General features: G+C 43.6%; 1 protein-coding gene across 1 annotated transcript in view; it reads right to left on the bottom strand.

The window, feature by feature from the left end:
* The window catches only part of HCN1 (hyperpolarization activated cyclic nucleotide gated potassium channel 1), a 189,337-nt gene that overhangs the window by 58,377 nt on the left and 103,223 nt on the right, over positions 1 to 27,737 (bottom strand). The window contains exon 3 of the mRNA XM_083703466.1: positions 24,484 to 24,645. Coding sequence (XP_083559592.1) covers positions 24,484 to 24,645 — 162 coding nt within the window. The remainder of the gene's footprint in view (positions 1 to 24,483; positions 24,646 to 27,737) is intronic.

The raw sequence follows: 27,737 nt of genomic DNA, 5'->3' as shown, positions 1-27,737 counted from the left end.
ATCTGCAATGCATGAATCTTTTTCCCAACGTGAGGCTTGAATCCACAACCCGGAGCTCTACCAGCTGAGCTCCACATTAGCCAGCCTTCCCAAACCTGATGCTCTTTGGATGTTGACAGCTACAATTTCCATCTGCCCTCACCATTGCCCATGCCGGCTGGGGATGATGGAAGCTGTGCTCAAAAACATCTGGAGGGCACCAGGATGGGGAAGGCTGGCAATAAGTAATATGTTGCAAACCTCTGGCCGTGCTGATTACATGGCAAAAGAGGGAGGGGTGAACTGACTCCCCAGCCCTTCCTTCTTCCTCCTCTGAACAGGGAATTGGCTGCAAGAGCAGATAGCAGAGAATATCTGTTTAGCACTGTGTGCAGAGTTTAAATGCAGCAACCCAGAGTCACCCATGCCTCAGACTGCTGAAGCACAGGATAGGAGATGACCTTCTTGTAATTTACTCGGTCAGAGATCATGCATGGATTTCCACCATGGTGTGCAAAGGATGTATGGACTGAGGTTTAGGTAAGTGTGGGTTCTCTATGATTCAGGTGAATACACACACACACACACACACACACACACACATCCCCAGCCCCCGTACACTTTGGTCCAAAGCAGATGATTTTTAGAAACACGTAATCCAATCTGTAAATCTTTTATTTCCACATTGACTTTTAAAACAGGGCTCTTCTGTTATTTTGTTAGCCCCCTTCCTGCCAAAAGCTGCTACAAAAATGCAGCTTTGTTTCGTTTTTGTTTTAAATCTCTTCTGCTCCTCAGAGGAGCTGGAGGAAGCATGCCATCTACCTTGGAAAGGGGGCATTTAATTTCTTATTTGACATCGAGTTTATCGCTGGCTTCAGCTTAGTAGTAATCCATTTTAACTGATATAAATAGAATAACATTAATTTGAGGGGGGAAATAACCTATTAAAGACAGTAATTGTGGCAAATACGAAAGCTGTTTATCCAAGGATTGATTATGTAATAAAGCTTGAGGATGTCAGGAAATCTTCACGTTTGTAAAAAGCACTGGTTGCTGATTATTTGCAATTAGTCTACCAAGTCTAAGCCTTAATTTATAGGTCTTCCTTAGTAATCAGTGTTTAAATACAGTGCATCTTCTGTGTTTAAGGGTCTTTTCTATGCTGCTTAGTCAAGGAATACTGCCTCCCACACAGAGGTCCCACACAGCAAAAGATAACCAGGATGAAGCTAAGCTGCAATCCAATATCCACTAACTCAGTGGAGCTTACTTCTGAAAAGGCATGCAGAAGATTTCAACGACTAACAGAGCAAGCAATGCGACTCAATTAGTTGTAACTGACATGTTCTGTTAGAAATACATTCTTTTTACAATAAGCAGTATATTATCAACTAAAGTGACACCGTCATTTTCCTATACTGTGCCACTTTAAGGCTGCAGGAAGGCGATTGCTTTCCTGAAACAAAATAATCCTGTTTGAAAAAAGTCACTGGGTATGTCACTGAGAAGAATAAACTGAATGTTTCTTCCTGGCAAGCTAGGTTTCTAAGTTCAGGGAAGTGGGCTTCCTCCAACCCTCCTTGCATGGAAACAAGGCAGCTCAGTGGCATACTACTACTACTACTACTACTACTATTAATAATAATAATAATAATGGTGTTGGTGCTGACCTTTAAAGCCCTAAACAGCCTCGGTCCTGTATACCTGAAGGAGCGTCTCCACCCCCATCGTTCAGCCCGGACACTGAGGTCCAGCTCTGAGGGCCTTCTGGCGGTTCCCTCCCTGCAAGAAGTGAGGTTACAGGGAACCAGGCAGAGGGCCTTCTCGGTAGTGGCACCCGCCCTGTGAAACACCCTTCCTTCAGATGTGAAGGAAATAAGCAGTGATCCTATCTTTAAAAGACAGCTGAAGGCAGCCCTGTTCAGGGAAGTTTTTAATATTTAATGCTGTACTGTTTTTAACACTTGATTGGAAGCCGCCCAAAGTGGCTGGGGAAACTCAGCCAGATGGGTGGGGTATAAATTATTATTATTATTATTATTATTATTATTATTATTATTATTATTATTATTATTATTATTATTTAAATACAGGTGCAAACTCAACACTGAGGGAGACCTACATTTCTGATCAAAAGACTCTCTAGGTTGCTGACCACAGCCTGAGAGAAAGTAGAATTCATTTTCCCTTCTTCAGTATTCATCATAAACATTGGTATATGATATGTATGGCACCTAAGTGCCCTTTCCCATCCCACCATACAAAGGGACATGGTTAAACTGGGGAGACAGAAGAGGAAGTGGAGGCCAGGAGGACCGGAATGGCTGAAAAGCACCTCTTTGGCCATGTCTTTCATCTCCAAAGGCAATGCACATCTTTCACATGGATTAAGGGTCACTAATGTGGTGCTGCAGATGCCCATGTGACCACCACTACCTCATATGCTGCCCGTGAAAGATCTGTGTAAATGCTCCCTCCTTAAAAATCCACAATACGGAAGAGACGGTTTGCTCTTCCTGCTCAGTTCCTGTTTCCAGTGGCTTCACCTTTCCAGCATTCCCTGAACATGCTCTTATTTCATTGGATGCCAGGCCTGGCCACTCAGCTGTTCGGAACAGATGGGTGAACACAGCCACGGCTGACGTAGCTGCCTCTTCCCTCATTGATGGGGTGGCTGACTGGGGAGTGGATAGGATATTCCTGTATCATAAGTCCTATTTCATGTGGCAACCATTGTGACATCCCCACAGCAACCATTTTCTGATATTACAGAGAGAGAGCCAGGCAGGCAGACATTTGGGACTGGTGCCCACAACACCTTAAAATTCCAGTTGTTGTTGTTGTTGTTTAGTTGTTTAGTCGTGTCCGACTCTTCATGACCCCATGGACCAGAGCACACCAGTCTTCCACTGCCTCCCACAGTTTGGTCAGACTCATCTTTGTAGCTTCAAGAACACTGTCCAACCACCTCGTCCTCTGTCGTCACCTTCTTCTTGTGCCCTCAATCTTTCCCAACATCAGGGTATTTTCCAGGGAGTCTTCTCTTCTCATGAGGTGGCCAAAGTATTGGAGCCTCAGCTTCACGATCTGTCCTTCCAGTGAGCACTCAGGGCTGATTTTCTTATGAATGGATGCGTTTGATCTTCTTGTAGTCCATGGGACTCTCAAGAGTCTCCTCCAGCACCATAATTCAAAAGCATCAATTCTTCGGTGATCAGCCTTCTTTATAAAATTCCAGATGTGTCCACAAACGCCGGCTCCCTCAGCCAATAAAGCGAGATGAGTGCCGCAACCCCAGAGTCGGTCACGACTGGACCTAATGGTCAGGGGTCCCTTTACCTTTACCTTTAATATAGCTTTACCCTTCATAGAATGATTGGACTGTAGAGCTGGAAGGGACCACAAGAGTCTTTCAGTCCAACCCCCTGCAATGCAGGAATCTTTTGCCCAACGTGGGGTTTGAACCCACAACCCAGAGCTCTACCAGCTGAGCTCCACATTAGCCAGCCTTCCCAAACCTGATGCTCTTTGGATGTTGACATCTACAATTTCTATCTGTCCTCACCATTGCCCATGCTAGCTGGGCATTCCAAATGTGTCCACTGGCCTAAAATGTTTGGTGACCTCTGATGTTGTTCTTCAATTGTTCTTTAATCCACAGCCTCACCCTCTGATACCTTTTATTTTTTTACCAGGACAGATGGCAAGGCATGCGCTCTTTCTAGTTTGAGGATGGATGATTGATTCATCGTCACAGGTAGAAATGTGCCTTCGCTATCCTCAAAACTACAAGGCAGCCACTATCTCAGGTAACCATCTGTTGTTTAATGGTGTTTTCAAGTTTTGATGAAGTTATTCCTGGGAGATTCTCTCGTCAAGCAAATCAGCTCTGTTGCCACACAGCAGCTTCGTCCCTTAGGCAAGGCTTATCATCACTCATCCATACACCCACATTTGGATATAAATTGATTCAGAAATTTTGAAGCTTGAAGGTTATTGCCTAAATGGGGCTTTCCTTCTCTTGTTACGGCAGGCTAGTTCCAGCTGTCACAGCCTGGTGGTGCGGGTTTGCAGAATTATTGCCCCAAAGCAGATGCTTCTGCTTTGCAGCAAAAGGGAAAATAAATTATTGGCTGTTTCCAGTGATATTTTGAGCACAAATGCTTTGAATTTTGTTTTTGCTCTGAACGCAGCAGCCTCATTCTTTTCTCACAGAAGGATTTGCAATATTCATCAGCAAAGCAACATTTTAAGGAATACTGGGTTTTCCTTTGAACTGAAGCTGGTTCGGCAGTAGTATTTCTCAAGAAAGTACAGAATAGATATAGATGGTGGCTAACATGTGTTCACAGCTTTAAAAGAAACAGTAGTGGGAGTGCTTTGGATATAGCGTAACATGCACAGCCTCAGTCTAGAATTCTTCTCTTTAGTAAATTAAGAAAATGAAGTCCTTTATATCTGCAGAAATTTTTCTCCTCTTGGAATTAAAATCCTTCTCTCGAAATGTCTCTGTGACTTGTTAGAAAGTTAGCTTGCTTCTCCTTCCTTGTCCTCTTTTGTTAATTAAAATATTGAAAATAGGGCGTCGTTAGTAACCGAGACATTATACAACAGTACTGCTGAAAGATTATGGCCAAGCCAAGTTTTGACTTGGTAACAGTGGTGATCTGATAAGAAAATAAAAACAGATGATTCCTAAGTTTTATATAGTAACAAGTCTTGGAGACAGACAGTTGAAGGAGTGAAGTGATATAAACCTGACTAGCTATTCCACAGCATGTTCTCTCTCTAAGAAGTGCAAATGGAACCTCCAAGGCAATGGAAGCTGTTTACAAAAAAACTGTGGGGGTGGGGGACATCCCTCAGCTGATGCATACTTTCCACAGCAAACAATACATTTTGCAGAAATACCCGGTATACAATGTGGAAACCACCAAGTTTAAAGCACCTCCTGTGCAGCAGAAACAGTCTTTATGGAAATTTACATTTCCATGCCCCAGGAATTCACAGCAGTAAGATGCTGAATGTAAACATCTATGCTCAAGCCAGTGGATCAGAGGAACACAGGGGCAATCTTATATTCTCAAATTGTTTTTTTTGTGAAATTAGCCAAGATGGAAGCATGTTAAACACGAGCCTTGATGTTTTTATGCATGCTGTGATCCTATCTGCTTTACGTTTTAAATGTAGCCATTCACCTTGTTGTATGTGCTGACTGTTAGCATTGGCTGATTGGCAAAAAGAGTTGTTCCCTGCCTTAGTGGGTCCTGAACCACTTTCTCAGGGAGGTCTGTGTACCTGTCCTCTATCTGGTCCTGCTTGGGTGCTGTGCAGTGGGTACTCTCTTCCCTTTCCTTAGTGTGTTTTACTCTAGTTATAAGCAGCTCAAGAGGAGATGGACCCTTGGGACAAAGGAACTTGCCTTACACCAAGACTCTTTGTCCGTCTAAGGTAAAGGTAAAGGGACCCCTGACCATTAGGTCCAGTCATGGCTGACTCTGGGGTTGCAGCGCTCATCTCGCTTTATTGGCTGAGGGACCGGCGTACAGCTTCCAGGTCATGTGGCAGCATGACTAAGCTGCTTCTGGCGAATCAGAGCAGTGCATGGAAACATCGTTTAGTGTCCGTCTAGTTCAGTATTAACTACTCTGGCTGGCAGCAGCTCACCACGGTTTCAGGCAGGGGCAGTGGCGTAGCGTGGGGGTGCAGGGGGGGCCGACCGCACCGGATGCAACATCTGGGGGTTAGGGTTAGGGGGCGCAAATCCACGGGTTAGGGGGCACAAATTCATGGGTTAGGGGGCGCAAATTACTTGCCTTGCCCCGGGTGCTGACAACCCACGCTACGCCACTGGGCAGGGGTCATTCCCAGGCATACTTGTGAGATGCTAGGAATTAAAATTAAGACCTGCATGCAATGCAGGTGCTCTATCACTGAACAATGACCCTCTCCTCCCTGCAGAGATGCCTGGAGATTAACAGAAGTGGGTTCATGGCTGCCTGTGCTACTGGGACTCATGGAAAGGCTATTTTCTGAAATAATTGTGTGCCCTGTGTGCGCATGTTGATTCAGTTGTTTGTCTCCTTGTTGACCTGAGTTCATTGGTTACTTCTGTCTGTGGGCCGCATGGTGGACTTTGCTGGTGTTTCTGTGGATGTGGGTCCAGAATTGGCCTCCACAGTCACTTACGGACTCATTGCTAAAACCGTGTTTATGGAAGACAATCTTACTTGGATACGAGTCATCGCCAAAAAAGAAGAATACATCTCCTCCCCACTTCAAATTATAGGCTACAGGATAGCTTGGCCCAATATCCACTTTGCATCATTAATATATCTCAGAGCTAGTCCTTAAGAAATTCTACAGTAATTACACATAGCACACATGCTCTTTAGGGAACCTCAGGTCTGGTGGCCAAATGCAGCCCTCTAGTCCCCTCTTGAAACTCTCTCCAGGCTACACCCTTCACTGCTTTACACCCTAAATGTTTTTCACCTGTTTGGATTGTGTCCTTGAATTCTGATAATGCCTCTTTCTTGCCCAGTTGGAGGACAGAGGGATGCATAGAAACTAGTGTACTATACACAGGCAAATTTACATTTGTTGCTCCACTCACATTTGACTCTGGCCCTGCTCACTACTAACATGTGGCCCTTACAAGGTTGCCTGGAAAGGAATGTGCCCCCCTGGTAGAAAAAGGGTCCGCTGTCACAGTGTAAATAGCATAATGGTAATGCCACTAGAAAGTGGAGAAATGCTTAGCAATCATTTCAGACACCTTTCTGAACGGAAACATAGCATATCTATTCACATCTGAGCACCAAGCCATGGTGTTCTGATTACAGGATGATCTACAAAATTACTCTGCAGCGCAAATATAGAATCCACCTGCTAGTCTTCTTTAAAGGAAAACTACATTGGGAGTTCTAAAAATGTAAAAATGTTAATGTTGTTGCTTAATTCTGCTATTTCACAGGAAGCAAAAATTGGGGGCAAGAAAACAAGGTAGGGAATGTTTATTCTAAGTATTTAATACCTCTCTTCAAGCATATTCCTATGGCAGTTTTTTTTAAAAAAAGAATAAAACAGATAGCATGTACATAAATAAGTAAAACAAAAAAGGTAAAAGCCACAAAAGCTATACAGGCAATGATAACGACTACAGACCAGTTGCACTGACTCCAATCATCATGAAGTGTTTTGAGAAACTGGTGCGCCGTCACATTATTTCCTGTCTTCCATCAACTTTTGACAACTACCAGTTTGCATACAGGGCAAATAGATCCACGGAAGACGCTATCACTACCACTCTCCATGCTGCTCTGTTCCATCTGGAGCAGCCGGGGAGTTATGTGAGGCTGCTGTTTGTGGATTTTAGCTCTGCTTTTAACACTATCCTCCCCCATAGACTGGTGTCCAAGCTAGAGGCGATTGGACTCTCCAACTCCACCTGTCTCTGGGTTTTGGACTTTTTGTCAGAACGTTCTCAGAGGGTTAGAGTAGGGTCACATATGTCCACAGCCCTTAGCCTTAACACTGGCTCACCACAGGGTTGTGTGTTGAGTCCCCTGCTCTATACTCTCTATACGTATGATTGTACAGCCGTTTATTCCAGCAACAAAATCATCAAGTTTGCTGATGACACTACGGTGGTGGGGCTCATTTCAGGAGGGGATGAGTCCGCCTATCGGGACGAGGTAGAGCGGCTTTGTGCTTGGTGTGGAGAGAACAATCTGGCTCTTAATACGACTAAGACCAAGGAATTGGTGGTGGATTACAGGAAAAAAAAGGCGGACATTCAGCCCTTGTATATCAACGGGGAACGGGTGGAGAGGGTGGCGGAATTCAGGTTTTTGGGAGTGACTATCGATCAGGGCATGACTTGGAGCGCAAATACTACTGCTCTGGTGAAGAAGGCCCAGCAGAGAATTTATTTCCTCAGACTTTTAAAGAAGAACAATCTGAGTGAGAGACTGCTGGTGTCCTTCTACCGAGGCTCCATAGAGAGCATTCTCACATACTGTATTTGTGCCTGGTTCTCCAGCTGTACAGCTAGGAAGAGGAAGGTGCTCCAGAAGGTCATAACCACAGCCCAAAGGATTATTGGTCATCCCCTCCCATCTTTGGAAGAACTGTACGGTTCCCGTTGTCTTAGGAAAGCAAACAATATCCTGCAGGATGCATCTCACCCGGGACACAGTCTGTTTGTACTACTGCCTTCTGGCAGGAGATACAGAAACATCAAGTCAAGGACAAATAGACTGAAAAATAGTTTCTATCCAAGAGCTGTGGCCTTCTTAAATGCAGTAACTCGATAGTGTGACCTGGGAGTTTGATGGGTGTGGGTGTGGGTGTGGCTGGAATGTGGTTTGTTTGGTTGTTGTTGTTGTGTTGCTTTTGTTGTTTTTAAGGGATGGCATCCAATTTCGTTGCACTTGTGCAATGTTGCACTTGTGTAATGACAATAAAGAATCTATCTATCTATCTATAAATAAACAAATAAAAATCAGCATGGTTAAAATTGCCCCTCAAAATCTCAGGGAAATAAAAAAGGACAATAAAATGGATTCCAGGCAATGATCTCTAGGGTCTAAAAATGGAATGCCCTATCATAGGTTGGAAAATCTCCAGGAAAAATTCACACAGCCTGGATAGCTCAGCTGGTTAGAGAATGGGGCTGATAACACCAAGGTTGCAGGTTTGATCCCCATAATGGACAGCTGCTTATTCCTGCATTGCAGGGGGCTGGACTAGATTATCCTCAGGGTGCCTTCCAATTCTTCAATTCTATGACTCAATCTCATTCCTAAAGCAAGCACCCGTTGTACCTATGCTTCTGTGTTCATATGTCATTTCAGTTGCAGTTAGTGGCCTGGTTCACACTCTATGCTAAACCAAACTATGCATTAAGCAAGCATGTGGGTACCAACAAGGGAAATCACAACTCGTTTTCCTCCTCCTCCAGTATTGCTGTCACCACTCTACCAAAAACTAGGCCATGGTTTGGCTTAGTGCCATGGATGAACCTGGACTTGTGGTTTGTATCACTCCCAACAAGCCAGATTTGTTCCAGGTTTACTGCTCATGGTTTGTCTGGGGAAAACAAACCACAAGTTTAGGTTTGCATGGAATACTAAGCCAAACCGTGGCTTAGCTCCAGATAGTGGCAACAGGAAGACTGGAGGAGGAGTAAAGCAGCTGTAAATTTCTTTTTGAGTACCATAATACGTGCTTGCTCTTGCTAAGCCACTGTATTTGGCTTAGTGCTACGTGCAAACAAGACCAGTAAGTTACTCTCTTTGGTTTCAGGAACTGTGTGTTCTTTGTATTTAAAATGGCATTCTGCTGTTGCAAGGCCTTGGGAGAATTGCTAAACCTGCATTCTACCTACAACTCCCGGGCCTACAATCTAAGGAACAATTCATCATGATGTTGTTTCTGCAAAGCCTCCATTCATTTCAAGGAGACTTGCACAGGAACAGAGTTTTGCAAAATGAGTTCTTACATCCCAGTCCCATGTGTTAGATAACTAGCAAAGCTGTTGCAGAAGTAGGATCCTGAGATACATATGTTGATGCATTTCTCCACAGGGAGCTATTTAGCCATCACTAAAGAAAGAAGAAAAACAGAGCATATATGGAAACTAAGAAGGTACATAAAATGCCAGTTTATTCTCTTTATAGCCCTCATTCTGCCTCTTTTACCCAGAGAAAGAGAAAAACACATTCGAGGAACTCAACTTCCTCTCATTGACAGCAGTGCTATAGCCATTACCTGGGAGTAAGCCCATTAAATTCAATGGCCCTCATGTTTGTGGGGTCAGGCTGCCAACAGCAACAGAAAAAGAGATTGTGTGTGGTGAAGCTAAGCTACTGCGAGCGAATGCCCCAACCCTGAGAAACTGTTGGACAGTATCTGCTCTCTCTGGGGAATTTCAGCAAAGTTGTGCCGGTTTCTCTGCCATTTGCACACAACTCTATTTCACAAAGCAAAACAATCTTGCTAACATTAACTCCGGTGCAAGAATCACTGGCATAAGCATTGTCTCCAAAACCACCTACAGTACTTCCATATAAAAAGGTTCTGGTGATGGAAGCCTTGTCCTCTGAACTGATTGGTGCTATTCCCATTACATACACTTCAAATTCATAGCTGACCTCCAGAATCACAGGTACATGATCTGGAACCAGGTATACTTCAAAAAGATTAGTTATTTCTTTAACATAAACTCCTAAAATGTGCGAGATAAATAGGGCTGCTTCTAAAATTCTCCTGCTTCAAATCTCCCCCTGCATTTTGGAGATCCACATTAGCTGGTTTTGTTTTTGAAATGAAATCTACATGGTATTCAGCGGTATTCACTGAATGTTCACAGAGCATTGGGCATGCTGAGTTTGCCACACATTTTTTGTTCTCTCAGTTCTCTGATAATTGATAATTTGCATGTGTGTGTTAACAAAATACAGCAAACATCAATCGTGACGTGGTTGGCATCCGTCTGTCTCTAAAGTGAAATCAAACTGTTGGAGAGTTACAGTGCCTGCTGTGGCTGTAGAGACTGATATGAGAGAGACATGTTTCATTGCAGCTGGAGCAGAAGAAGTGGCCTGGTTCTGCTGCTGCAGGGGTACCATGGCACCCTCCCCATCATTCTCACATAGCAAGCAAAAAGATAGTCTCCTTTAAATAATAAAAAACCCTTCCTTTTTCATATGGAGGAAAGCTATTTAGGGGGAACCAACAACATAAACACCACCAGAAAATGAAAATGGAAACTCTTCCCCACACTGGATGAGTTTTCACTGGTGGGGGTGAGGGTGAGGAAAGAAAGAAATAAGAGCTTTCCAGTTCTTTGTTATGCTCTTTGTTTACTTTGCAGCTGGATCTATGGTTGTCCAGCCAGCCGTTGGGGGGGGGTCCCTCCTGGATTGTTAGCAGGCTCTGCATAATTAGCTGAGCTCTAAGTGGAAATATACCAGTGAAGCTGAAAATGTTTGCTGGTTTGTGCAAGGGCTTATCTTCATTTCTTATCAGTTAGGAGGGAGAAAGGAGACAGCAAACAAAGCTGGAGACACCCTTGCCTGCAAATTATCTGCAAAGTATCTGTAAAGTATTGGTTCAGCTGAGATACCCCCTGGGAAGCTGTTAAGTCCCCACCTTTTGTTCACCAGTATATTGCCTCGTTGAAGCACATATCACAATGTTATTTCGATACAATTCAACAATATGGCATTTATTGCACAGCCTTAATATATAGTTGTAAAAACAAAAAAAAAAATCCTTCCAGTAGCACCTTAAAGACCAACTAAGTCAGTTCTTGGTATGAGCTTTCGTGTGCATGCACACTTCTTCAGATACATGTGCATGCACACTTCTTCAGTATCTGAAGAAGTGTGCATGCACACGAAAGCACATACCAAGAACTGACTTAGTTGGTCTTTAAGGTGCTACTGGAAGGATTTTTTTTTGTTTTGACTATGGCAGACCAACACGGCTACCTATCTGTATATAGTTGTAAAGTACAATATTTTTCCAAGTATAACACCCCCCTTGTATAAGACGACCCCTATTTTGAGGGACACCAAATTAAGGAAATGGGGGGGGGATTGCCCAGAGTTGTTGAACTTTTTTTGGGGGGGGAATTGCCCAGGGTTGTTGAGCTTTTTTTGGGGGGGGATCGCCTGTCTGACCCACAATGCCAACTGCATGCTTCACCGAAGCCACCTATCATCTGCCTGCTTGCCGCCAGCTGCCGCCAATGGCCCTCCCAATTGTCGCAGCAGCAGCCAATCGTCAGCAGACCTTGCCCCAGCCACCAATCACCTGCCCAATTGCCGCTGACAATCTCCTGCTTATACACAATAGTCTTATACACAGAAAAATACAGTATTCTGTTTTTAGTGTTCTGTTGGAAGCCACCCAGAGTGGCTGGGGAAACCCAGCCAGATGGGCGGGGTACAAATAATAAATTTTGTTGTTGTTGTTGTTGTTGTTGTATCAAGATACCGTTTGCATGTTGTTTTACCAATGTGCAGGATTAATGAAGTGATGATTGTGTAGGGCATGGAGAACATTTGAAATTTCACATTTTGTAGATATGCAGCCAATTGTTCTATATCAGGTGTGCAGAAGCTGCGGCTCTCCAGTTGTTGCTGAATGCCCAGCAGCTCTGGCCATTGGAGCAGGAGAACTGAAGATTGGAGTCAAAGTCACAAGTGCAGAGATTTGCTTGAATGCTGGAGATTTTTCTGCGTTGTAGACATTGCCGGCATCTGCATGTAGCATGAAGTCAAACCGTGGTTGCAGCTCCTGGTTTATCTGGGGAGAGCTAAATCACAAGCCTGGGTTCAGATGACATGCTAAGCCAAACCATGGTTTAGCTAAGTGTAACACAGCACCAGAGTGATCAGAAAAGTAGCAGCACTCTCCCTTCCAGGAATCCACATGCTTTCTGACTTGTGCTAGTCCATGGTTTGGTTTGGCTTAGCATTACATGCAAACAGGGCCATTCAATGGAAATAAGTCCCAGTTGTTTCCTTGGCCTTCCACACAAGTCTGCCTGGAGTTGCAAACTGAAGGTTAGACTCCTAGTTCTTACGCAGTTTCAAAGGCTGTGCCTACTTCTGCTGTCTTTTCTGTGGCTCTTTATTGAACACAATACAAAATCTGCTCCTTTCATTCAGACTAGCTGGTTTGGCAGTGCTTTTGTTCCTTTGGTTCAGGCACTTGGTTTCTTCAGCAGTTCAGCAGGAAATATGCACTTTTTAGTTTCCAATCTGTGCGGAGCGGAAGCCACAAAAGCAGCTGCACAAAGATTGCCAAGACGTGCCAGTCAGCAACTCGGTGACCTACTTTTTATTAGAGTAATTACATTTTTGAAGATATGTCACTATTTTGTCAGGAAAGCTGCACTTGTGAAGCGTCAGCAAACATGCCATTTATCATTAAAGATGTTTCTGGATGTCTACAGTCACTTGGCTGTTGTGAGACTGGCATTGTCACAGTGAGGCATCAGGAACAATATTCCAAAAGATGGAAAAAAAACCAACAACTAGCAGATGAAAACATGCAGGTGCAGAAATCTATCTATTTTTACTCATAACACTTCTTCTTCTTTTAAAAATAATAATGGAGGGAAGAGTTGGCTTGGGGCAATTTGGGTAAACTAATAATACAACTAGTTTTTAGCTCTTATTGATTGATTTCTAGACATTTATGGCCAGCCCTTCACCCTGAGGGTTACATGCAGGTCAATGCAATTTAACAATGTAATGTATTCCATTCACAAAGGTCTGTGAACAAAGGTGCCTTATATGTTGTAGTAGTAGTAGTTGTTGTTGTTGCTATAGTGATCACCATCATCAGGAGGGCTGATTATGCAATTAAATATCCAATCTATAATTTAGTTGGGCTCAGCTCTAGAGTCTCTTGGAAATGTAATGCGAAGAAAAAAAGTCTCATGAGACATTTTCCCAGAGAAAACATCCGGAGGTTTTTTTTATTTCACACACACACACACACACACATACACACACACACACACACTACCACAAAAAAAGTAGCTCCCCTTACGGAATTTTATCCACATATTCAGCATCATTTTTGTGCATGGTAACAACAATTCTGATGCTGACACATAATGCCCTGGAACTAGGCTAGGTCCTGGGCATTGTGGAGGACACAAAATGGTGGTTAGGCTGCCACATGTACTTACAACTTTGAAACAAATAAAGAAGCTATGTTACTACCACTGCTAACGATGAGCTCCTCCCTCCAGAAACTTTAAGATAATCTCTTCTCCTCCTTGGCAAATAAAGGTAAAATGGGATATCCCACAAATAGGATAAAGAATTTCAAGCAGACATTTTTGCACAGCTCTGTTTTCAAATATCATGATGTACCAACGGAACTGATCAACAAGTGTGCATGCCCCTTGGTAACCTCAAGGCTGTATGGAGGATGTAGCTAGCGTCAAAAGTGGCAACTAAGCTAAGATGGTGGGGGCAATCTGCCAGCATGTAACATCTTGTCAATCGATTTTATTGCATTAGCCATGTGGCCATAGCATAATATACATAGAAATAACAACATAAAATGGGGGTGGGGAGATAAAAGTGGATGTCGTCCTGGGCGAATACTTTGAGAAAATGGGGATAACAAAAGTAACGGGGGATTTAAAACATCGAGTGACAGAGAATACAAAAACAGGTTCGATTGTGCGGCGTATCGACTACATCTGTGGTATTAAAGAAGAAGTTGGTGCCGCTTTCTTCTTCATCACACTAAGCAGGAAATTAGCTGTCATCTCGGTAATCCAACAGTCAGAATCCTGCAGAAGAAGGGACACTATCCAAGGCTGGATTGGGAGATGAAGCTTGTTCACGAGAGGAGTTAGAAACCAAGATCTTTCATCTGTCCAGTTGGGACAGAAGAGCATTACATGTTCCATAGTCTCCAGAACCGTGTCATTGCAGGTGCATGTTCTATTTGCGATGGAAACTCTGGAGTAACGACCCGACAGAACTGCTGTAGGAAAACAGTTGAGACGGGCACAGGTAAAGGCCCTTCGCTTAGCCTCCGAAGGAATTGTGAGGCAGTATAGAGGGATCCCTTCAGGGGGTGGAATAGCTAGGGCTAAGCCTGAACACGGCCCTCTTGCATGGGAAGCTGTGTTAGAGAAGTCAAGTTGCTGTAGCTTCTTTTTGATTGGAGGTAGGGCCACCGGGCTAATACACTCTAAGTTAAAAACAGTTTTGCGGTTCAAATTGAGAAGAGAGCGGAATTTGAGATTAATTGTAGTTTTCCAAGGAGAATTATGAATATCTCTTAGGATCAGATTGGAGAAACCACCTCTAATTCGAGCATCCGATGCTAGTAGGTGGGAGCTATAGGAAATGCCTCGACTCCATGCTCGTTTTACAATTGAGGGCTGGGCGAACTCAAGTCGTAGGGCTGCACCTGAGACACATCTCGGGACGCCGGAAAGAGATCTCAAAAACATGTGAAGTGGGCGATCCAAGTTACCTGATATTGCTGTAGTCCATACTTCGCAGCCATATAATAATTTAGGGACAACTTTGGCATTAAATATTTGAATTGCTGCTGGAAGGTGTTTGCCCCCTTCTGTTGATAAAATCGGACAATGGCATTAGCGGTCGTGGTTGCAGCAAGAGAGGCAGATTGTAGATGGGTTGTCCAGGAGAGATTATAAGTAAATATTAAACCTAGATATTTAAAGGCTTTTACCTTTTCTAAGTAGCCACCTGTGATCTTAAGCGGCTCCAGCTTGAGTTTGCGGGAACGAGTGAAGTGGAGGACTTTCGATTTTTTATAATTAATATTAAGAGCTTCCGCCTTACAATAGGCGATAAATGCATTAACTGCATTTGCTAGGTCCGCAGCTGTTCTGGATAAGATGACAGCATCATCTGCATAGAAAAGGGAAGCAATGGGGTGGCCTGCTAAGTGAGGAGGATACTTAGTTGCTAGCTTCAAAGGGGAAATAGCATCATGAAGATAAAGATTAAACAGTAAAGGGGCCAAGAGACAACCTTGTCGGACGCCCCTGGCTGTTGGGAATGGAGTGGTAAGGGAGCCGTTGGGACCAATTCGAACGCGAGCTGTGGTGTTTGAATAAAGGGAAATAATTAGGGAGAGGAGGTGCGGATCAATTCCCAGATGGGCAAGTTTGGACCATAATCTCTGCCTAGGAATGGAATCAAAGGCGGCCTCCAGGTCCATGAAAGCGGCAAACAGGTGGCCTTGCCTTGGTGAAGTGTATTTACTGGCAAGGTGATAAAGAGTTAGACAGTGGTCCATGGTTGATGCTGACTTCCGGAAGCCAATCTGTTCTGGCGGTAGAATGTTTCTCTCATGGACCCATGAAAGAAGTTCTTCCAGTAAAACAGCGGCAAATATTTTCCCCGGAATAGATAGTAAACTGATGGGGCGATAGTTCCTAGGGATGTTTGGCTGGCCGTCTTTGAAAATCGGAACTATTGTAGCTTCTCTCCAGGAGTCGGGGATGTCTAGGGTGGAGGAGATAGCGGTGAATACAGTAGTCAGCTGTTCACTCCACCAAAGAGGATCAGTCAGGAAAAGGTCCAACGGAACTATGTCTGGGCCGGGGGCCTTATTCCTTCGCATGGACATTATGATGTTGAAGATGCGGGTTGAGGTAAAATTTACTGAGGAGGTGGAACTAGGAGAACAGGAGCAGAGGTCCAACGGGGATTGAAGGTGATCTGTAAGATGATTTGGAGAAGCGAAACTGGCTGAATAATAGGCGATCCATTCGTCAGTGGAAATCAGGGTAGCTGAATTGAATGGTGCCGAATGCCTAACTAAGCGCCAGAAGGAGCGGGAGTCATGCCTCTCTACAGCCGAACGAAGAGTGGACCAAGCCTCAAGGATGTGTTGCTGTTTCTTGCAATGAATCATGTTTCTGTATGTCCTTTTAATATCTAGAAGCTCTGCACAGGTTTGGGGGTCGTTGGAAAATTTGATGATTCTGACCATTTTCCTAATTCGCCTTCTTAGGACTTTACATTCCTTGTCAAACCAAGGTGATTCAGAGAAGAAGCGTTGGTGGGTAGGCGAGGTGGTGGTTATGTAAGTTGTTGAGAAAGCATCAATTAATTTCCGGTATTGGTCAGCGGGCAAAATTGAGTCAGAAAGAACTGCAGGCATATCAAATGATTTTTGTATGTCCAGGGCAAGAGAGGAGCTGAGGCTTGTCCATTTCTTTGTTTTGTATACAGGGTAGCTTTGTGCTGTGGAACTATAGTTTGAGGGGACTGAGAATGGCTCTATTAGGTTTAACAATAGAGTCAATGGAAGGTGGTCACCACCAAAATATTCAGCCACTTCCATTTTTGTAGAGATTGAGAATAGCTCCGGCGTCAATAGAATGTAGTCGACAACACTGGTTCCCCGGGAAGAGATGCACGTTAACTGCTGCGAGGACAAGGGAGTAACGTTGCCATTTGCGATGCAAAGATCGTTTTCGATGGCCAATTGGGCCATCAGCCTCCCCGACGCGTTTGTTATGGGATCAAGAGAGCATCTGTTTCCCCAGGGGGGCTGCAGGGGATTGTCCAGGAGTGCTGCGGAAGATAATATAGCATCGTCGTTGGGACCTATTCTTGCGTTAAAGTCGCCTAAGAGGATTTGAGGAAGTCCTGGGTTAGTTGTTTGAAGATCATGGAGCCAGGACGAAAGTTCAGACCACCTTTCATTACGGTCGGAATCATTAATTGCTGGAGGCAGATATACTGTAGTTATCAACCATGGGCTTTTGGTCTTTGGAAGGTGGATCTTTATAGTGAGAAAGTAAGGGGAAGATTTAAGTTCCTCGCAGATAGTGAGGGATAAGCTGGTTGAAATAAGACAGGCGAGGCCAACTTGAGGGCGACCCCTGTTAGCTAGTTTGCGAGCACAGAAGCTAAAGGAACAATAATTTGGGAGAGCGATACTTTGTTGGGACCAGGTCTCTTGGAGGCATACAATGTCAAAAGAAGAGATGAAGTTTATTGCCTCAGGATCCATTTGCTTTGTCGCCCAGCCGTTAACATTCCAGGAGACAATTTTAAGGCTCTGGGGTGGGTTGGATGCGCCTTTCAGGGAAAGAACTACTTTTGCTTGATTTGTGGGTAAGGATTGAGCCTGTTTATTTCTAATAGTGTCGAATTTCCGCGGAGATAGGGAGCCGGCTGGTGTTTGCCTCTGGTCTGATCTTTGTCAATTATTTCCCAAAAAACTTTTAGGGATTACTCTTTTATGAGCCGGCCCATTGTTCTCCGTGCATGGCAAACTGGCCAAATGTTCTATAGTTTCGGCTGGTAAATGTTGAGTACTGACATTAGTGGTCACCGGGCCTTTGAAGTGTGTTATCTCTTTCCGTAGGTGTTCTTCCGGTACCTGATTGTGGCCTAATTCTGCCTCGTCTAGGTACCTCAGCTTGTCCCAAGAGCCTGGTGAGTTCACCTTGGGGATGGTTCTCTTTATTGGAGGTGGTGTAGTGTTCTCTTCGGTGTGCTGGGCTTCCTTGATTGAAGGTAGATTAATCTCAGCCATTGTCTGAAGGTAACGTGGCCGACAGGCCGCCGGGTTTTGTTCTTGTATAGAGTTCAAATTAAAGGAAGTCTGGTCCTTTTTATGGGCGTCCACATTGATTTCCTTATTTATATCTCTCCCAGCCAGCTTAATTCTTAGCATATCTAATCTTTCTAATATTTCAGTTTGTATTAGAGATGGAAATTGGCAGAATTGCCTGATTAACGTATTTTCTTCCACAGAGAAGAGGTCCTGATCTTCGTTCGCTTGAAATTGCGGGTCTTGCAGGTGAGCATCTTTCCTTTTTAGTTTTTGAGGCACTTGTTTCTGGGGACCAGGCCAGGTTTTGGGAGGTTGTTTCTCCTTACTAGGGTTTGCGTGCTTAGCTTCCAGAAGGGGATTCAGTGGTGCCTTGTTTTCAAAAAATCTGAGAATTTTTATCTGGGCCTTTAAGAATATATATCTTGATCTGTAAATAAACTTGGCCAGGTTCTGGTCTCTAAATGTGATCATTGCTCTCATAGAACAGCCATCATGATGCAAATAAACTACAGAAGTAATATCATTTGGCTTTACTGCTCCTGGCAATATATCATTCAGAATGTTCAAGGAGCTCATTCTTCGATCTTTCCCTGTAAGAAAGCCCTTTGATTTTGGGAAGTTTGTAAATACCAATTTTTGGGGATTTAAGATCAGGTTCCAACATCTTGCCTTGGGGATAAGGTTTTCCACAAGGGTCAGCAATAACCCATTTGTTATTGTCAAATAATTTTTTATGTTGGAAAGGTCTGTATTTATGTCTTGGAGGTGGGCCTGAAAGAGGCCATCACTCAGTTCAGTTTGAGTATACTTAAAAGTGGGCCTCTGGTCTTGATGGAATGTTGTTAATTCTGCCAGAGGCCGCTGATTATTGATGACAGAAATATTTTCCTCAGATTTCTCCGCTAGAGCTAGTTCTTGCGCCAAGCTTCTTGGAGAGTTTGTGTTTCCAGAGTTTTGTTGAAGCTCTTTGGAGTAATGTGACCAGTCAAGATGAGTAAGGGGGGGAGGAGTGACTTCATCAGTAATTAGTTCAATTTGTTCACTCATGCACTCCTCCCTCTTAGGGAAATAATTTATAATTTTACTTTGTCTCTTTCCAGGTCCCGGGGGGTTGAGTTGCGAATCTGGCAAGATACCCAACTCCTTACATATCTTTCTGGTGAGGACCATGTTGGGTAGTTGTCTTCCAATTAGAAAGCCAGTTGTCCCCAAGTGTTTCTTCCTAATTTGCAGGGCCGATGGATGAGTAGGAGTGTATCTGCAGCTTTCTCCTGCTTAGCTCGTCAGCGAGCACTGAGTCTCGATATGTTTCTCTGCTTAAATATAGGTACCAGAAGGTAAAAAGGTACCAGAAGGTAAAAAGCAATGAAAACGCTGAAGCGCTAGTGCAGTAAAAGTGCTGAATTAAGAACTACCTTGCTGAACAAAGAAGAAAAAGAGGGGAAAGAAATGGCTCTTCTGTTGTAGGGTATAGGTTGTAATAAGGTGCTTGGGGCTCAGGATCTGTTCCAGTGTCCAGCAGCCACCTTCACGCAGGTCACTTGTGCGTGTTGCTCCGGAGCTTCGAGGGAGAGGAACTGTCAGCCCCAAGAGGGTATGCTATCCGTGAGCTATTAAGGCAGCTTTGGTGGAGCTGGAAAAGGGAGGAAGGGAGAACATCTTGTCAATGGTACCTGCCAATCTGCTACTGGGCCAAGTTCAAGGTTTTAGCACTAATATCCAAGGCTATTCACAGCTTGGGATCAAGTTACTTGGGATCAAGTTACTACCTTACTCTTTACATGACCAGTTGGCCACTGTGTTCTGCAGGATAGTTGTTTTTTTAATTAATTAATTAATTAATTTTTATTATTTATACCTCACCCATCTGGCTGGGTTTCTCCAGCCACTGTGGGCAACTTACAACATATCTATTCAGGTGTCTTCTAAAAGTTGTGTAGTTCTTTATCTCCTTGACATCTGAAGGGAGGGTGTTCCACGGGGTGGGCGCCACTACCGAAAAGGCCTTCTGCCTGGTTCCCTGTAACTTTGCTTCTCATGGTGAGGGAACCACCAGAAGGGGGAGGAGGACCTCAGTGTCTGGGCTCAACAATGGGGGTGGAGATGCTCATTCAGGTATACTGGGCCGAAGCCATTCTCTAAAATGTCAGAAGTCCACTCCTTAGTAGCTCACAGCAGGACTTCCAGTGTGACTGCCTCTGTTCTGTGGAACAGCATCTCTGCTGAGATACTATAAAGACCCAGTGTTTGTGATTTCTGGAAACAATTGAATGCCTTTTTGTTTTCAAAAGCTTTTCTAGATGAGGGGGAAAGTCTGTTATTTTTTAAAACAATATAGCATAAACACCTCTCTTCAGTTGTCATTTTTGTGCTGCTTGCTTATAAAGCAGCTTTTACTTGTTTTTATGTAAAACACCTTGATACTCATGTGGAAGGAGAGTCATAAATTAATATATTTTTAAAAAACATGCTGAAATGGTTTATGCCTTAGGTGTTTACTCTGTATTATTTTGAGACTTAGCTTTCGTTTTCTGATTTTAAAAGCTATTTTTATCTGTTTTTATGTACATCACCTTAAGACTCACATGGAAGGTGATTCATAAAATAAAATGAGCCAACAACAAGGGCTGTCACATGGAAGAGGGACCCAGATTGTTTCCCCCCGCTCTGGGGGGTAGGACTTGAACTGATGGCTTCAAGTTACAATAAAGGAGATTCTGACTAAACATCAGGAAAAACTTTCTGAAAGTGAGAGCTGTTGGGACAGTGGAACGGTCTCCTTCGGGAGGTTGTGGACTCTCCTTCCTTGGAGGCTTTTAAGCAGAGGTTGGATGGCCATCTGTCATGGATGCTTTAGCTGTTTGTGATGGCCTGGGATTCAGACTCAGAGGCTGAACCTGAGGAATCCCAGCCTGCACAGGAGTCCCCGCCTCCAGAACTAGCTGAGCCGGGGTTGGGGCATGAGCTTGAAGGGTCCTCACCTGTGCTGGATCCTCAGGTGCAGGTACCAGCTGAGTCTGCTCTGGCCCCTGAAGGGATGGAGGACCCATTGCCTGCAGATGCTCCACTCTCAGCCCTGTCAGGGGAAAAGGAGGTTGCCTCTGGGTCTGGTAATCCTCCAGCCTCTCCTGAGCTGCAGAGGCCCAGGGCAGAGAGGCGGAGGGAACTAAGTTCCTGCAGGAGGAGTGCTTGCCTCCAGGCCAGGAGAGGCACCTGTGGACCGGGGCCGCCCTATGCCTCAGAGGAGATAAAAGCCAGTCAGCCCCAGTCCCAGGTTGCAGGAGCAACGTTGTTGGTAGCCTGTTCCTGCCTGCACCCTGTCCTGCTCTTCTGCCAGAGTTCCTGACCCCACCCGACTCCCTGCCTTGGACCCAGCTACAGCTTTGATGAACAGCCTCCATACCGCACCATCGACCTCGGACTGGACTCGGACCTCACCTCTCGGTAGCCCCCAGGACCAGCACACTGAGATTCCTGCATTGCAGGGGGTTGGATAAGATGACTTTTAGGGTCCCTTCCAACTCTACAATTCTATGATTCTAACAGAGCAGCAGCAGCAATGGGGCAAGGGAGCAAAGAAGAATCTGGTCCCACAATCGATCCACTGTTTTCTTCTTCTTTTCTTACACCATTGCAAAGAACCAAGTACAGACATCCCCCCTAGCAAGCTTATAGGTCCTCTTCCCAACTTTCTTTCATCTACTTGAAAATGAACCTGAAGACGTGCCTCCCATTCTCCTATGCAAGACTTTCATAGCAATACAAACATCAATTGGCGAAATCAGGATGATCATTCACATTATCTTCAGTTGTCCAAAAAATAATAACTGTGGGGAATGCCCCAATGAAAAAGAAGTTAATAATTTAGCACGTTTTGGAAGCAAATGATTTTTTTTTTTGCAGAAGTATAAAATAATAATTGCTTTGTGTAAGAAGGGCATGAACAGTAACATCAATCAGATGCAACTTATAGGGTCGTAGGTGTTGATGGTTCATAGCACATATGCTAGGCTAAGAAGGCATGTTGTCCACTGGTAGCGTACTGCAGAGGCAGGTGAGTTATGGAGATTTCACTTTTCCTGAACTGATCATCCATCACTGATCATCACTTACAGACAAAAGATAACAGGTTCAAGGCGGTCATTGGTCTGCCCGTGGAAAACAACATTTCCAGATTACTTCTTGTTTGAAAATGCTGAACTTTCTTTTAACCCATTTTAAAAATAGGGCTCATTGTGCCAAAACATGAATCACTCTGCATTTAATCTGGGCACATAAGCATAACTGATTATTAGACATTCTACTTGGAGAACAGCCAGTCTTAGAATTCTTCAAGGATCTCCCCCTACATGCCTGCCTTTCATTATTTAGTGTCATCTCCCAGAAATGTCAACGTGTCAGAAGTACATAAGAAAAAAATATGAGATGTATTTTTTTAAAAAAGCTGCATACCACTCAGAGTTTCCTTTTCCATTTTTTTTTTATTTTTGGCAGCCAGGTTTTTCAAAAGCTGTGTCAAAACTTTTGTTAGTGTCTTGCATAGAAAACTCGAAACAAATAACACAGGTATATGGGCATCTGACAAGGGTGCTAACAGGACATTTTCTGAACTATGATGGGTGGGTAAACACTCCAAATAAATAAGTAAACATCCATAATTAACATCTGAGAACACGTCTTCCATTTCAGGAAGATCTGATGACTGGATGGGCCTGATCTCTGAGAAGCTTCCCGGACTACCACTCTAGTGGTTCTCAATAGATAGACCTGAGGCCATCTGCAGATGAACCTGACATCCAGACAATATATTTGCACTCTCAGCTGGAAACTTCCATTCTTTCCCTGGCTCCCTTCACCTCTGCCCGCCCTTGATTAATTGCTCTGCTGCTACAACAACCAACCTCACTGGCCAGCCTGGGTGGGTGGAACAAAACCAGATCCAGAAGTCTCATTCCTGAGAGCTTGCAGCTGCATGACTCACCATGTGGCACAGTGGTCAGCAGTTCCTAGGGGCAAGCCATCAATTACCTTGGGTGAGAACACATTTAGCCAAATACCTGAGCCATCTGCTTCTGCAGCGCTTTTCTTTCTCTTCTTTTTTGCTTTAGGTCAGTTTTACAATTACATCTCTCCACTACCCATTGTTTCCTCAAGCCTATGGGCATCTCTGTCATTCTCAGTTGGCCTCTTGCAACCCATCACCCACACACCTCTCTTCATCAATTTCCTGGGAACTATATGTCAATTTCATCAGATCCTCAGGTGCCTCAGATTCTTAGAGACATGCCAGAGTATTTCACCTTTATGTTTTTGGTGGTGACGATGGGGAGCTTTCAGACAAAAGATCTCCATTTTAATGGGAGGCAGGTGAAGGTTCAAAACAGAATTGCATTCTCTCGTGGGCAGCCCTCCAGGGGCCACAGCATTGGGTGGGGACAGAAGCAGACATGGGCAAAGCAAAAGATGTGACTCTTACAGTTTACAGTGCACAGCAAGCTATGTTTGGGTCACAACAACTGACGTCTCTACACCCATCCTCCCTCCACCTATGTATTAGGTGCATAGAGGCATTATCAGATTCCAAGGAGTCATCCCAGCTGGGCAAAAGCACTCAAGGAGGGCATAGTTAGGTCAGTGAGAGTTATGGCCCAGAGAAAGTCCGCAGGGATGGACAGAATGGACTGGAGAACTGCATTTGGCCGCTGAGCCTGAGATTCCTCATCCCTGGTTTAAAACACTTTGGACTTGCTATGAGAGGCCGGGGCAGCTGCATCTATTCTAAAGAGGTTATATCTCTCTCCCTCTCTCTTTCTTTTTACACAGTACTTTTTCTGCCTAGGAACAGCAGCCACTGAAGTGCCCTGGAATAGCAGCAGTCGGCAGGCAGCTGGACAGCAATGTTCTTCCACAATGCATTGTCAGAATCTCTCTGCATTGCGCCATAACATTGTTCCAGTTGCATTGTGGGTGGGAAAGGCAGAAATCGGAACAAGCAGGAGAGAAAAGAGAAGGAGGGAGAAGAAAAGGGATGGAATGGCAGGCTCAGCAGGAAGAGGGAGTCAGAACCAGTGTGGCAGATGAGGAATAGGAAGCAAGACAAAGAGAAATTGATGGTTTGACTGACAGGTCTGGCAGATTCCCCTGCATTCCTCTTGGCTCAGAGGAAACACATGGAAATTTGGGGCACATTGCAACATTTCACTGCACTTGCCACTTGATTATCTGTTGCTGATGTCTGGTCCCATCATCATCATCATCATCATCATCTACAAAAACGAACTTCAAAACCTTACTAGCAAACTGTACATACTGTTGAAAAATAACAGGCTCTGAATATATGCCTTCTTCATTACAGCTCTTAAAAGGACGTTTGAAAAAACACAATGAAAAATGAACAATACTTACAACCATACCATTTAGGGACACCCAGCAATCGTGTGGGAAATCCTGGAGCAATGGTACCAAAAACTGAAGGCAACCGTCCCAGTGGCAAAGGAGGAGCATCATTCCAATCAGGTTGAAGATTCTCACTACAGCGCTTGCAAGATCATATGTCATATGGAAAATCTGTAGAGAAAATTAGAAATTGTATGACAATGAGACCAAAACCGTGCAACTTGATGAGTCCTCTCTTGTCAAGGCAAGTGATCACTCTGATTCTGTTTCTATTTTCCTTTAGCTTTGCATGCTGCCCTGATATCTTGGCAGTTGAAGCAGGGTCTAGCAGCATATTTAATCAACAGAGAATAACGAAGATCCTCTAGAGCCAGGCAAGCTCAAGAGGCCATTCAGAATTCCATTCAGAATGGCCATTCCACCATTCAGAATTTTTTACAATACTTGAGGTTTCTTTGGTAGACAAATTGGCCTGGAAAGTATTTTCTGTATGCACTAAAGGAGTGGTAGGAAAGCTGTGACCCTCCAGATGTTGTTAGACTCCAAGCCCCAACATCCCTGACCATTGGCCATACGGGCTGGGGGTGAAGCAACATCTGGAAGACCACAAGTTCCCTGCTGTAACAAAAGTATGGTTGAATGGAAATGGCCATCTCTCTCAGTATTAACTAGATGAACAGGTGCAAATGTCAGCATGCTCCATCCACACAGTTCTCCATTTCCAATTTGGGAATGACACAAACTTCATATGGGTGCCGTGCGGTGAAAATTTGCTGAGTCGCTACATGGTTGGAACAATACCAGAGGCATGTTAGTGTGCATTGATTCTAAACACAGAAGAATAAGCAGTAGAAGCACTAAATTCTATAACACATTTGGTTTTACAAAACATTCTGCTGTTATCAAATGTATCACTGATGATTTCAAAGTATTTTTACAAATATTATTTTTTGACCTGTGAATTTGATACTATTGTTGTTGGGGTTTCCTGTCTAACTTCTGTAATGCTACCGCAGTGTAGGTCTCCCTAAGGCAATAGCTAGGTAGGGGCTTGACAACATGCAAATATTATTTATTAGTTGTACAATTGCGGTTGCCTCAAATTTCTATCCAAAGCACAGTGTTTGGTGCTCAGGAGAAAGCAGCTTGAATGTATCCACACCCTACCTTCTGAAGAAAAAAGTAGAGGTGCACACACACTGCCTTTATCATGTTCAGCCCAGCAACAACTTCACTTCACTAGTAAGTAATATAGCCATTTTGCGGATGAGAAAACTTACTAACAGAGCAATCCTACTGGGTGGAAGAGGAAAGTGTACTGGTGGTCGAGCCACCCAACCCAAAGCCCTGCCTGGTAAGCCTGATATTCCTACCTTGCCCCAACATTATCCTAGAATGCAAACTGGCGGTGGGGCTGGGATGGCATCAGCCTGTTTACCTAATGCCTGAATCCTTGGCCCTATGCTATGCTGAACACCGTGAGCAGTGTCCATTAAAGTTTTGGTCATTTTAAACCCACTTCAGCCCATGTGTTGTTCTTGGTCCTATGGCTAACCCCATTCCACAAAGCCACTTCTCCCTATTAATAACTAAAATATTAATAACTAAAACCTCAAATAACTAAAACCAACCTGTAGGACAGCAGTTAGAAAGAGGTGAACAGGTAGAACAAAAACAGGTAGAACTCATGTAAATAAATAACTTCTGAGCCAAGGGTATGTGATAACATTTTTCTAATATTTGAAGTGAGGATGGAGGCCAAATCTTTTCTTCTTAAAGGGACCCGTCAAGAAGACATCCATGGCCCAAACTATAAAACCTAGAAGCCTAAATGTCTGGTCTGGTCCATTTTTAGGCACTTAACTATAACTGGCTGGCATTTCAGAAACGCTTTCCAAATCCAATTTAACTCTAAGTCAGACCCTGCAGGTGGTGAGCACCTTTAAAAAAACAAAACAAAACCAGGCCACTTATATATAGGTTGTTCAAATCACGCTGGAACAAATCTTGGTTATTAACTGTGATGAAAATGCTTTAAATAAATAAATAATTCCTCGGAATGTGGTTTTAAGAGACCATTTTTCATTAATGAAACTCCCAAGTTTCTAATTTTCCAAAACGGTCAACTAACTGCTCTATATACAGTTCTATATAATATAGCCATCACTGCCCTAACTTATCAAAACTAAAAATACTCTCAATGCAATGGTGATCAGTATCAAGCAATTGTTTCATCAATGACAGTTTAGAATGGGTTTTGGTTTTTTTAATTCTTGAACAGGAGCTGATTGCCATAAAAACATCCCGGTGATAGATAACTCTGTTGCTATAAAATAATCCTACGCTGTTGAGTTCAGCATTGCACTGAACATTTGCAGAAAAAAAGAAAAGGAGGAAAAAAACCACAGGTTACTTAAGACAGTGTTAAGATAAATCCTACTAAATACACACACATTGCAAGCTACACTGAGGTGCTCTAATATATTTAATTAATTTGGCTAATTAATTTTTCAAATTGCAAGATATAACTCACATTTGTAAAAAGCAATATAGTTTTTTTTAAAATCATCAACAACAGCTTGGCTCCTGTATAATTCATTACCATTCATTACAGTTTTCAAATATGTCAATCTCATGATAGGCAAAATCTTGGGGAGGGGGTACTCTAAAGCTGAACCCCTTACATTGTGTTCCTCATACAAACTAGACCTTTCTTATAAACTTAGTTACTGTATATTGTAACCCCTTTATATCACCTTGCTGAAAACAACTTCAGCAAAAACTGAGAACGGATCAGCAGCGACTCTGATGGTTATGAGAAGGGATTGGCCTCTGAAGTCAAAGAGGTTCATTGCACTATTATCAGTTTCATTCACACTTGATTAATAATCCCTTTTTTATTCATAGGTATTTACTAGGAAGCCACTTTGTGCCTAAAATTCTTTAAACATTACAAAGCTCATCCTGATCTTTTGGCTTCATTTGAAAGACATATATCCTTGCATTAGTCCTGTTCCTTAATGACACTGTATGGTTAATCATACTCAGAGCAGACCCACTAAAATCAATGTACTTAACTTACACTAGTCCCCTAATTTCAATAGATCTGTTCTGAATATGAGTAATGATGAGCAAAGTCATTTTTTGTGGCTCCCAATAATTCCATACAAAGTTTGTTCAGGTCTTTTTGAGGGCAGCTAAGTGCACTCTTGCACTCTGATGTGGAAACTAACTAGATACATGGAATAAAACATCTGTGCATT

This window comes from Podarcis gaigeae (assembly GCF_964106915.1).
Source record: "Podarcis gaigeae genome assembly, chromosome: 11".
Classification (NCBI taxonomy): Eukaryota; Metazoa; Chordata; class Lepidosauria; order Squamata; family Lacertidae; genus Podarcis; species Podarcis gaigeae.
This window is presented reverse-complemented; position numbering and strand designations above follow the sequence as displayed.